General features: G+C 37.0%; 1 protein-coding gene across 1 annotated transcript in view; it reads left to right on the top strand.

Annotated features, from left to right (window-relative positions):
• The window catches only part of ITGA1 (integrin subunit alpha 1), a 101,613-nt gene that overhangs the window by 9,260 nt on the left and 78,591 nt on the right, over positions 1 to 13,762 (top strand). Inside the window, exons 3-6 of the mRNA XM_058563453.1 lie at positions 8,207 to 8,319; positions 11,016 to 11,104; positions 11,230 to 11,341; positions 11,940 to 12,067. Coding sequence (XP_058419436.1) covers positions 8,207 to 8,319; positions 11,016 to 11,104; positions 11,230 to 11,341; positions 11,940 to 12,067 — 442 coding nt within the window. The remainder of the gene's footprint in view (positions 1 to 8,206; positions 8,320 to 11,015; positions 11,105 to 11,229; positions 11,342 to 11,939; positions 12,068 to 13,762) is intronic.

Raw genomic sequence — 13,762 nt, 5'->3', positions numbered from 1 at the left:
TCACAAAAAAAAAAAAAAAAAAAAAAGTAAATGTTGATAATAACTATCTTTGCGGTGAGTATCAGACTTTACATATTAATATGTGTGAGAGTTTGTGAGCATTTGAATATATATGGATGTCTGACACTTTAATTCCATTTTGACATTCCATATTTATAATGATTTTATGGAAAAGGTATGAAAAAGGTCAGCAAAAATGATGTAGCCAAATGAATTTAAAAATAAGAAAGTTATAAAAATCTAAATTTCCAAAGCTTTAAGGATGGTGTGGTAGCAGCATATTGTTCTAAATAGATTCAGGCACTGGTAATGCGAAATAAACTTTAGAAACATGTTTGGATATTCTGTAAGTGTTTATAAAATCAGATAGGATGTAGATTTACTTTAAGAAATGGACTATGGAATAATTGACATATTTGGGAGAACATGGAAATCATTATTTAGTTTTCTCCAGAAGTGGTTACCTTCAGAAGTCATATTTACTGTTCATGTTTTGGAAGCTCATCAACCTCAGATTTTTAAAAAATCATCCCGGGGCCGGCCCTATGGCTTAGCGGTTAAGTGCGCGTGCTCCGCTGCTGGCGGCCCGGGTTCGGATCCCGGGCGCGCACCGACACACCGCTTCTCCAGCCATGCTGAGGCTACGTCCCATATACAGCAACTAGAAGGATGTGCAGCTATGACATACAACTACCTACTGGGGCTTTGGGGGAAAAAATAAATAAATAAATAAAATTATAAAAAAAAAAAATCATCCCGACCTATCTTATATCGTGGCTGAAATACAAGAAGGAGCACTTGCTGGTCCATTACAAGTGCGGTCTGTGTATTTGAAAAGCATGACTTTACTTCTTTGGAAAGAATTAAAAGTTAACAGAAAAGGCAGCCTTCTGCCCTCTTTACCTTTCAGAAGTTTACAGTGAAGTGGAATTTACTTTATTCTTTGGCTTAGAAACCACATGTTTTCTTAGTAGCAGAACACATTATGCCTCTGATTAAGATCAGCCGTTGTTCGTTATGGTTAGCATGAGCTGGAGCATCCTGGTAATTGCAATGTGGTTCAGAAAAATTCACAAAGAACACAGTTAGTTTAATAATTTTGCTTTGAAGAGGAGAAACTTAAATGTGCTCAGCATTGCACAAGCCTTCCAGATTTAGTGGTAATCACCAGGATGGCAAGGTCTCGGCCCAATGGGAAAATACAAGATGTTGGTTCAGGGCTTTCCACTCTGTTTTTCCTTTGCTTCATTCCTTTCAATATGTGCACCCACCCTTTTAATTGCTGTTCCAGCAACCGTTCTTGGGGGCGTCAGTGACTTTAGTGGGCCTGTCTTCTCAAAGTGAATTTTCATGAGGCAGATGCCTCGCTAGCGAATCCTCAACCCAGTATACATCAAAACGTGTTGGCTTCATGCCTTTTCCCGAGAGGACCCTGCTTCGTGCCAGGTAAGGTTTATAGTGGGCTCAGGTGATTGATTCCCTCTTTCCAGTGTATGTAGGCTTTAAATAAAGCCCATTCAAGCTTGGGGTAAAAAAGGCTTTTTAAAGGTTCTATCACATTTTCTCTTACAGATTTTAATATAATATTTATTTTCCATTGTTTATAACATCTTTTGAAGTTGAATTTCCTCTTTGCCAAGCTTGTCATTTCTTTGGCTCACCTCATTTCCACCCCTCTACCTTTCATGACTGAAAACCCTCCAGCTAATGGGCACTGTATAACTTCATTCCCTAAGATGACCAAACACTGACTCCATTTATGTAAAAAAAAAATGGCTGTCAGGGATACTTGGCACTCTGATAGTGACTTTGGCTTGGACATCAAAAAAGAGTTAGGTGAAAAGAGCATTCATGAAATAATGCAAATATGAGACAACAATCTCCAGGAAACTATCTTTTACAGAGGAAAAAATAAGTACAAAATAGAGAAGTCAGGCCAGCTACTCTTCAAATAAATAGAATAATGGTTATAATGATAAGAATGACTATTATGAATAGCAAACATTTCTCAGTTTACTAAATTTTATTATAATTGGAGCTTTTTCATGGAGAAGAGATGTTTCTCTCACTTTGATGATCTTTGAGTTCATCAGGTGTTTCTGCAGAGATCAGTAATGACATCCAGAACATTCTTTAATCCTTTTAATCTACAGACAGATAATTGCAATAATGCCATGTAAAAAACAAAAATCTAATAGAAATAAAATGTAATGAGTTAAAACAAACTTGCATAAAATTTAAAATAACAGTATTCGCAGTTCATGAAACAATGTGCCTTGGGTCTTCACATTGACTCCATGGGTTTAGGCGGACATCATTGTTATTATCCTCATTTTCTAGACAGGAAACAGGGACTGAAAGAAAGAATTGCCAAAAGTTTAATATAGCAAGTATGTGAGAGGGCCAGGACGTGGAACACCAGCCTCCTGATTTTCAGCCAGTTCTCTCCTCTAGCAACAAGGATTCTCTGGAACATTGACCTGTGGAAATGCCTCCTGTGTCACCCAAAGGTGTATATGACATTCTGCTTAAGCAAAATATCCAGCCTCTAAAATGGAAAAAAGACTTCACAATTAGGACCTCTTAGCAGGTCACATGAGTCTAAAATTTCCAGGTTTGCCTTATTCAGATTCTTAGAGCATTTGACACAGTCATTCATTCATTCATTCATTCATTCAATAAATATTTATTGAATGCCTATTTTGTACCTGGCACTGTTATAGGCACTAAGGATATATGAGTGAACAAAAGAGACAAAAATTTCTGCTATTGTGGATCTTATATCCTATTGGGACAGGGGGAAACAAAAAATAAATAATCAACTTAATAAACAGGTAGGTTATATCATATGTCAGAATATGATAAGTACTTGAGAAAAAAATAGAGCAAGATGATGGGGATTGAGAATGCTGGAGATTCCTGAAATTCCATAAACACTGTGCTGATACTTTCCTAGCATCTTGTTATCTTTATGCAGCTTGGGAAAAGTGAGGCTTCCTTAGGATTAAGTGGTAAGATATATGTACTTTCCAGAGCTGCATGCTTGATGTCAGAACAAATAGCTCCTAGGAAAATACACAAAATTATTTTATGTCTTATGTCCTGCTAACCCATTCTTTACCATGAGTCCCAGCTCTTAAACTCCCTGTCTCAATCCTGGCCTACAACACTCTACCACTTTCTGATCTCTCACATCGCAGTCTTGACTTATCCAGAATCCACAATAGGCTATGGTTCCAGTTGCTGTATCAGCAGCTCTGGGGGCTTTCTATTGCCCTTGAGGTCATATATAAGCTCCAGACCCTTTCCTTCAAAGTCCACTGCTTGCCAATCTCAGCCTCCCTGCTGCAGTTGATGCAGAAGCTTTGTTCTGTGTTGCAGCCACCCATACTTCCTCGTCGCCTTCCATTTTCCGCCTTCGCTCTCCTGCTTCCTCACTTGTGTCTAGGCTATCCAGGATCACTCTTCCTTCCTGCCTTATCACTCACAATCACTTTACTGTTAACATGCTGTTCAGGACTCACTTTCATCCATTATCCTCGATATTCCCCAGTTAATGGTACATGTTTTCCAACTAATCAGTGCTCCTCTACATACTTAAAATTTGTTCTGTTTAGATGATGGAATCTTAGAATTGAAACGTCTTTGGAGGCCTATCTTACATCTGCAGTAGAAACACCTTCCAAAACATACCTGACCAGCTGTCACCTACCTCCTGGTGGCCTAAGTGGCTGCCTGACTGACCTGTGGATGTCTTGTCAGTTTAAATCCTCATTACTCTCCACAACCCCGTCACCCTGCTACTGCTCCCCCTAAATCTCACCAGATGACTACAGCTACTGTATTCCAAAGGAGGGAGGAAAGGAGGTAGGAAGGAAGGAGGGAAGGGGAAGGGGAGGGAGGGAAGGAGGAAAGAAGGAAGGAAGGGAGGAAGGGAGGGAGGGAGGAAGGAAGGAAGGAAGGAAGGTCAAAAATTTATCCTCCCTTCCTGTTTCAGTTAGCTGTTGCTGCACAACAAATCACGCCAAAATTTAGTGGCATAAAACAACAATAATTGGTTATTTCTCAAGGTTTTCAGGATTGAATAGGTGTTCCCCTGCTATCTGGGGAACTGCATGCATACTCATTCATGCAGCTGCAGTCATCTGGTACCTCTCTTGGGACTAGAGGGTCCGAGACAGTTTAACTCACATAGCTGGCATTTCATCCCGTCAGCTCAAGCATGGCTTCTCTTCCGTGTAGCCTCGCATCCTCCATTAGGCTAGACCTAGACCGGACTTCTTCACAGCGTGGTGCTCTCAGGTTTCCAAAAAAAGGTAAAGTGGAATCTACAATGCCTCTTAAGACCTAGTCTCAGAAGTCACAGTGTGATTTCTGCTGCATTCGAATTACCAAGCAAATCCCAGTTTCAACAGGAGGAAAAATAGATTCTGCCTCAATGAAGGACAATGGGGGACAATGTCACATTGCAAACATGCACAAAATTCCAAACCATCTACCACACTTACAAACCTGTGGCTACTGGGCCATCCAGAGCCCTGCCGAGGGAATCGGTAGCCTTTCTCATTTCTAAGACAAATTCTGGATCCACCGCTTCTACCTGCTCAGGGACTATACCCCTTTCCTGCGACATCAGCGTTTCTCTTGTTCTTGGTTCTTTCTCATCGTGATTTAACCATATCCAGGTTTCCTCCATAATAAATTTAAAGTGGCCTCAAACCTTTAATAAGTCTGAAATAAGTCTGCTCCACACCCATGGCTCCCATTCTTGATATTCTTTCCTTCTTTGGCTTCTGTGACACCACCGTTTCCTGATTCTCTCTCTCTGATCACTCCTATCAGTTTCCTTCCTTCGCTCATTAAAATCTTGTGTTATTTTCCCCTAGATGTCAGCCTGCAACTTTCTTCTTACTCTATGCTCTCTTGAAGTGATAGTATTTACTCTTAGGGCCTCAACCATGCTCACAGCATGCTCCTGTATGTTCCAAATGGTTTCTGAGATGTTCCCCAGCAAGACTGTGCCCAGATGCCACAGAAGTAATCCATTATCAGTGCGTTCTTTATTGGCCTCTCTTCCTTCCCTCTGTCATTTTCCTCGCCTCCACATTTGCACATACTTGGCATTGCCTCCCCAAAATCTATCTGTACCAAAGTCTTAATCTAGGGTCTGCTTTTGGGGAAACCCAAACGAAGACAGCTTATATCCTAAATATTTTGACAATTGGTTATTCCTTCCTCTCCACTCTCTTAATTCAGATCCTTCTTTCTCATCTGGATTACTTTAGGAATCCTTACCTTCACTCTCTGAATCTAATTTGCCCCTTTTCCCAATTTATTCATGACAGTGCAAGCAAATAATCTTTATAAATCAGAGTTGGCCATGTCACATCCCTCTTTGAAATCTTCATTGGTTCCTAACTTCCCCCTCCGTATAATAAATCCAAAGTTCTTAAAGTGGACCGTGAGAACATCCATGATCTGGAGCCTGTTTATCTTGCCAGGCTCAACTTCTACTGCAGCTGCACTGAGCTACTTAAACTTATCAAAAGAGTGGTGTTCTTTCTTGCTTCTGAGAGTTGGCTGAAGTTGCACCAGGTTCAGACTATTCAGTATTATAATAGTACATTTATAGTTTTGCTTCCTCCCTAAGTTTTAAGCAATCTAAAAAATTGTATTTTATCCATTTCATATTCCCAGGACCTGGCATAAATGCTGGGCATGCAGAATGTTCATAATAAACATTAATCAGTCTACCTGGTCTCCAGTACTTTCCATAACAGTAGGCTCGCTATTTTTCTCTCAACTGTTTTAACTATAAAACTATTTTAATCAATCACATTACAAAAAGCTTTGAAAATATTGGGGAAAGAAACCTAACCGTAACCTCCTTAATATAGTTTGTTTTTTGGTGTACTCCCTTTTAATCTATGCTTATCATAGATATAGAAGTTCTATCACCTGGAAAAAAAAAAAAGAGATAATAATAGAAAGAACTAACACTTAGCACACACTATGAGCCAAATGGTATTTTAAGCATTTTATATACATTGACTCATTTAATTTTCATGATGATCCTGTGAGGTAGCTACTCTTATTTCCATTTTACAGATGAAGAAACTAAGGCACAGAGGGTAATCAACTTGTCCTAGACCATACAGCTAAGTAAATGGTAAAGCCATGATTTGAACTTGTGAAGTCTGGCCCCAAAGTTCATGCTATATTTTATGGAGAAGATTAAATTACTTAATACATGGAAAGCACTTAGAACAGTGTCTAGCACTTGGTATGAATTTAAAAAATGCTAGCTATTATTGCATTGCTATTATAATGAGTACATTGAATATAATTTGGTATCTTTCACTTTAAATTGCCATAGGTTATCACTAAATTAGGTAGGTTTTTACTTTAAATTAGGTCATAAATAATTTTTAATCCTACCATGCAATCTTATTAACTGTTGATTTTTATGACTGCACAATAGTCCATACAATGACCATTCAATAGTTAATTAATTCTTGCTGTTTATCATATATCTTTTCATCTTTTATTATTGTATGTAACACTATGAGCGTTATCTTTAAGCGTGAAGCTTTTTTCCCTTAATTTAGGTCATTTCTTTAGGGTAGATTCCCAGAAGTGGGAATTATGCGTTAAAGGGTTTGAACATTTGTATGGTTATTTGTGCATATCAGAAATGGCTTTGCAAAGGCATTATATCATAACTGTGTTTTAGGGAGTCTAACAATTTAGTATTTGCAATTGTTATAAAACTTATTTCCATTACTACTATCTTTGCTCAAAGGACTTACACAAAATAAATTCCATCCCTTTTCAATATGACAGACTTTTGTATATTTAGATTTTTAAAAATGTGTGCCCAATCCACCTGCACTCATATACAATATCTCAACTCTCCTTCAGACATTCCTTATCCATGCTAAACAGACCAACTTTCCCTCAAGCATCTCTGGTCTGACAAAATTACCAGCCTCTTAACCATCTGAGTCATAGTCTCCTAAATACATTCCATTGTGCCTATGTCCCTCTTAATTTGGAGATTCCAGACATGGCCTGACAGTGCAGAGCACAGAGGGGCTATGACTTTCCTTGACCAGGGCATCTATTTCCAGCAATGCAGCCTAAGGTCACATTAGCATTTTTGGCACTAAAACGCTGTTGGCTCATGGTTTACTTGCTGTCAACTAAATCTCCCATGACTTTTTCACACAAACTCCTATTAAGTCAGGTTTCCCACATCCTGCACTGATGTAGATAATAGTAGGCAGTTAAGTGAAGTTATTTACATAGGTTCTTATTAAACTTTAACTAGTTTGTTTAAGTTTCTTGTTTTAGAGTGTTGAGACATTTCTGAATGCCTGGATATGTATATTGATTTACTTGATGAGTGCCTTAATGCTTTCTGTATCTTCACTCAAGTCATTAATAAAGACATAGGCTAAGACAATCCCACATGCAATCTTATAGTGCATAATTAGAGTCCTTTGGTTGCTAGTAATCAGCGTCTTTGGATACAGCTGTGGAATTAACAGCTGTGGATCCACCCAAGTACCTTAACACTCAACTACATTCATCCATCCTATTCCTGAAGATATCATAGGAGACCTTGTTAAATTACTTGCTAGGACTAAAATAAATCATGATTATATTTTTTCCATTAATTATTATTAGAGTGACTTATAATTCTGTCTAAAAAGATAATTGATTTTAACATGGGTCTCATAACTGTCCTTCTTTTCTAAATTCTTAAAAACTAGCACACACTAATATTAAATCTTATGATGATCAAATGTTTATATTTCCTAACTTCTCTATGAAATTATCAGTTCCTCATGGGGAAAAAGTCATTTATACTTCCCTGTGTGTTTTGTAAACTAACACAACAGCAGGCTTAACCAATAATTATTTTGGCCCTCAAATAAAAAATACGATAAAGTAATATATAATACAAAAAATAAAATATTCTGAGATATCTTCCTTATATATTTTATGGTTTTTTAATTCAAATGCATCTGCAATTTGGAGAAGACACTGTGCTTATTTTAGATAACATTAAATTACTAACAAAGGATGACTAGATGATTATGTCTGTGGGAACTAGTCAATTGTCTTAGAACGAGTCATAAAATAACTAAAATAAAATGTTTCTCATTGTTCAAAAATATTAATTGAGTTATTTAACTTCCAGGGTGCTTATTGGTTCTCCTTTAGTTGGCCAACCCAACAACAGAACTGGAGATGTCTATAAGTGTCCAGTTGGGAGAGGCGAATCATTACCTTGCGTCAAGTTGGATCTACCAGGTATGTAAAGTCAAAATGTTCAAGTCTGATCCTAAGTTATGCCCAACACTCTCAGTGAAAATAAATTTCAACCAACTCAAGAATATATTAAAAGTAATCTATAAACATTCTTCAGTTCTTATCATTCAAATTTACGTAAAATGACGTTTTTTTCCCCCAAAGCCCCAGTAGATAGTTGTACGTCACAGCTGCACAGCCTTCTAGTTGCTGTATGTGGGACGCGGCCTCAGCATGGCCGGAGAACCAGTGCGGTGGTGCGCGCCTGGGATCCGAACCTGGGCCGCCAGCAGCGGAGCGCATGCACTTAACCGCTAAGCCATGGGGCCGGCCCCGTAAAATGACATTTTGATTCCCTCTACCTTTATTTGCTTTAGAAATTCTTCATAGAATATCCATAGATTTAGAAGATCTTACTAGTTTTGTAACTTTTAACTGCCTCCATTGTTCAGAATCCTTTGTAAGCCAGTGGTAACATAAAAGAACTTTTCCAAATAAACCTGCCTGTCACATTTCCTCCTCAAAGTGTAACTTAGTGTTTCTTTTTTAAAAGAAAGTAGCACAAGAGGAATTGCAACAGATAAATTTAATTTTTAAAAAGAGAATAGCACAAGGCAAATTTATATTGAAATAGATATATTTGATAGAAATATCACTGTAATTAGAACATGACTAGAAAATTCCTACTAGAACTGTCCAGGATTTAGAATCCTGTCAGTATTCTATACAATATTAAATACCATAGAAATGACTCCTACCCTACAGGTTTATTTCAGATATTGTATTTTTCAGTTCTTTCTTTTTCCAATTTCCTTTCTGTGTGTTTATTATGAACATTTTTTCGTTTACATTCATGAGCATAGTTATAATAGCTGCTTTAATATCCTTGCTTGATAATTCCAACATTTGGAATATCTCAACATCACTTTCCATTTATTACCTTTCTCTTGAGGTTGGGTCCATTTTCATGTTTCCTCTTATGTTTAGTAATTTTGGATTATATTTTTGAGTTATAAGTGTGGAGAATCTAGATCTGTTATGTGCCTTTGAATAGTCTTAACTTTTTGTTTTAGCAGGCAATTTACTTGGCTGAACTCAGTATGCAAACTGCAGTGGGAAGCAGTTAAAAATCTCGATTCAGTTCTTCTAATTCTGTCTGGGCTGTTTGAAGTTTACCCTGCACATATACAGTTCAGGTCATGCAGATATTTGGACAGAATATATGCACATATATTAGAACTCTCCTTTTGTGACTCTACTGTCTAAGATATCCCCCTCGCTCTGCAGTTGCTGTCATTACCCCAAATGCTGTCTTCTGTTTCTTCAAGACAGTAAGACTGTGAATTCTATTTGAGGTTTAGCCACTGACCAGGGCCTTCTCTTAGGGGAAAACAAACAGACACAAAAACAGGAAACTCACCCAGTGCTAATCTCTTCTTACAAGTATAGATTTCCCTCCAGTATAGACTCCTCTCCTGTTTCTGCCTGCTTTTGGTTGCTTTCCTGTGCATTTAGAGAGTTGTTTCATAAATTTTTTTTTTCTTTTCCTAGTTTATAATTATTATTTGCAAAGTAGTTGTTCTGATAGGAGCTACTCCTCCATAACTGGAATCGTGTTTTAACATTAACATGGAGATTTTAGCTACATCAAGAACAGTAGGGAAGTTTCTGCTATAGTGCCTAATACCCCAGGAATGCTTATCCTGGGTCAACCCTGGTATAAAAACCTCTAATCCAGGTTATTCAAGCCCAGTTTAGATAATAGCCCAGTTCTAGGTACTTTTAAAGCAACCAGACTAAACTCTGGGACAAAGACCAATGCTCAGATTAGAAGGCTAATGTGACCATTCAGGAATCTGTGCTTCCATTCCCCACTTTAAAACTATATATAGTCTTAAGGTAGGAAAAACTTCTAGGCATGAACGGTGAGATAAATCTTTCTTGAACTTGAGTTTTGCCACTTTCAAATATTTCAGCACTCTGCTAAGCAGGGTTTAGAAGCTTTTGCTTTTGCTGTCCGATCTTTTTTCCTTTTTTAGTGTAAATAAGTGGAACTTCTTGCAAACTTTGCCAGGTTGGCATGCTTCAGGACCCAGCCTTCCTATTTGGGATGTCAATTGTAGCCCCTTCATTGTGTTTCTTTTATCCAAACTTCCTGACCACACTCTAATCTTGCTCCAGTTTTCTTTGTAACCCTCATGATGTCCCCATAATGATGAAGTTAATGGTCAAAAAACTGTATTTGAGGATTTTTCTTCTGGTCTTCTACCTGTTTTCCTTCTTTTTGCCAGAAATCATGTTTCATCATTGATCATTTATAACTTGTAGATATAACATGTAAGATAAGTGTGTAAGTTTACATTATATCTACAATATTATGAGACTAAATATTTTGTTTGTTTTAATTAGTAAAAATGTGTGAAAAACTATCCCACATCCTCATTGCGCCGATAGTTCTGCATTCTTTTACAGTTCAGTAAAAACTATTTGAGACAGTGATCCAGACAAAGTTTCTGGGACATAAGCCAGGTTTGCAGCCTTCACTTGTTCATTATATTCCTTAATAATACTTTGAAGACTATTTAGTTGAGCCAAAAGAGGAATGTGCTATGATATAAGCAAAGCAAATAGAATGTTTTAATGATAAGACACAATTTTACTTTGTTTTTCACCCTCATAAAATTTTGTTCTATTTTTAGTTAATACATCAATTCCCAATGTCACAGAAGTAAAGGAGAACATGACATTTGGATCAACTTTAGTCACCAACCCAAAGGGAGGGTTTCTGGTAAGAAAGCAAAGAGTAATTAATGATAGTTAATGAACCAGCAATGCTATCACTGTAAGTCTTTATAAAATCCGTTACATAATTTTTAATCTTATGGTTTTTAATATTTTTTAATTTTTTAAAAGGCATGTGGGCCCTTATATGCCTACAGATGTGGCCACTTGCATTACACAACTGGAATCTGTTCTGATGTCAGCCCCACATTTCAAGTTGTGAACTCCATCGCTCCCGTGCAAGGTACAGATTTTATGCATTGTTCTTGCATGTTTGAAAAGTGTAAGCAATGAGTGAGACATATGTATACACAGGAGCATACCAAAAAGCTTGAGGTATTTTCTCAGCTACCAGCATGACCAATTTAGGTAAATGTTTGCTTTGCCAATATATAACCAAACCTAACTGCTATTTTTGGAATTGATATTAGTGTAAAAAACCTTTACAGAGTCATGTTTAAACATCATAGCTAAAGCTGTCACATTGTTTTTATTTAAAGGGTGAATCTCTTTGAGGAAAGTAACCTCATTTGAAATACAACAGAATGAGAACTGTTATATAGAATTCATATTGAGAAAATTTCCAAAGAAACTTAATGTGAATTAAAATTAAACAGAGATGCGTTTTACTTGATAAGAACCCCAAACAAATCGTTATTGAATGCAATAGCATTTATTACCTGTACTTTTTCTAAAACTATTTTTTCTGATTATAAAAGCAATGTGTCTAGTTTGTAGAACATCAGTTAATCTTTTAAACTGAGCTTCTATCAGCCAAGAAGCTTCATATACCTCTAAAAAGATAGACTCCAAATTTGCTCAATTGACTTGTTTTATTGCAGAATGCAGCACTCAGCTGGACATAGTCATAGTGCTGGATGGTTCCAACAGTATTTACCCCTGGGAAAGTGTTACAGGTTTTTTAAATGATCTTCTTAAAAGAATGGATATTGGTCCTAAACAGACACAGGTATGTGACTCTGTTTTGATTTCTGTTATCCTAAAGATAAAAATGCATAGATTTTTAATAAAACAAAATATTCTGAAAATCAATTAATCAATACAGCTAAAATTCAGGATGAATTTTATATTCCATATCCCTGTTCTTATTCCTGATGAAAAGGACATTACTGGCAGATCATGTTATTTTCTAAACAGAAAATTTTATGAAAGCTGCCATTTTCAATGCTCTTGGAAAACATCCTGTTTAGATCTCTGTAAAATCATAATTGAATTCTTAATTATAAAATAAGTGTGGTAATTTCAGAGCAGGGTTTCAGAATTTGTAGAAACTAATCTGACATCCCAAAGAACGCATCACATTACAATCACCTTTCTTATATTATACAAATAAATTAAGAATTGCCCACAGGATATTGCTTAAAGCCCATTTTTCCCTATATTTAATAATTTCTTTCCTTAAGCAAAAAGCAAATGCTCTATGCTTTAGCTGCAGTAAGTCAAATAGTTTTTTAAAATGGTCTCCCCATGAGTATCTGGGGAGATGCTAAACACATCTAAACACAGCTCCTTTATTGCCACTAAATGAAGTGGAACTTCTCATGTGGCTCCTCCACTTTAGACAGAGTTTGGATTTAATTAATCTAATGTGTATTAAACTTATATGGCCATATAGCTTAAAATATAAAGGAGACATAATAGATAACAGGCAAATTAAATGTCAGAGTGAGGTCAGTGCCTTAAGGGCAGGAATGAGCACGAGAGTCAGAGTCAAATGGTTGTTCCGTGGTTTGGGGAAGATAGGAGAGCACAGGAGACTTTAGAACTGCACGTGCTCTTTGTTTTTCTCTCTGACAGCTCTACTTTTGAAGAAATTTTCTGAGGCACTGAAAAAGTGGTCTGACTGCATCAGTGTCTATCACACCCACACTAAAATTGGCACATAAATACACACACGTATGTGTATAGATATATATACATATATATGTGTGTATATGTATATGTGTATGTATATGTATAAATATATATATCATAAATTTTCCCCAAAGGATGGTACTTGAAGATTGCACATTAGACTCAAACCTCAAAGTGAAATGTCATATGGCTGTGTCCCAAGGCTGAACAGGTCTCTTTAGAGAGCAGGTGAGGGGTAAGGTTGTCTATATCCTATTGGACAATAGAGAACTTCTTGAAATCAGTGTAAAATTATTATAATAAAATGGACTTTTGCACATCACAAAATGTAAATTTTCCTAGATGCAAATTTCTCATCTACAATTGATCTTCCCAAGTGAATTACTAGAAGTTTAAAGAAGATACTGTATCTCTTCTTGCTACAGGCAAAACTCTCTCCCTTACTCATTTCCTCTCTTCCTTTGTTCTTTCTCTCCTCAGTCAATAAGATTTCATAGAGCCATAAAATTAAAGCAGGAAGGAATCTTAGAGGTCATTTAGCCCCAAATCTCAATTCATGGAGAGAAGACGAGAGGCTAAGTGACTTGTTGAAGGTCCCTTGCTTGTTGATGGCAGATCAGAACACACAGCTCTCCAACTGCAGTCCAGTGTTCTTTCCTTTCTGAGAGCTCTACTTCTGGACAAGTTTTAGAGCTGGTCCTTCTGATGTCCCTAAATAGTAGGTCTCTAGTTCTTTCCATGTCATCATGACTGTCCCTATCCTTCCTAGGCCAGCTCGTTGGCTGGTACC

Source organism: Diceros bicornis, chromosome 20, assembly GCF_020826845.1.
Source record: "Diceros bicornis minor isolate mBicDic1 chromosome 20, mDicBic1.mat.cur, whole genome shotgun sequence".
NCBI classification, from domain to species: Eukaryota; Metazoa; Chordata; class Mammalia; order Perissodactyla; family Rhinocerotidae; genus Diceros; species Diceros bicornis.
The sequence above is the reverse complement of the archived record's forward strand: the minus strand, read 5'-3'. Positions and strand labels throughout refer to the sequence as shown.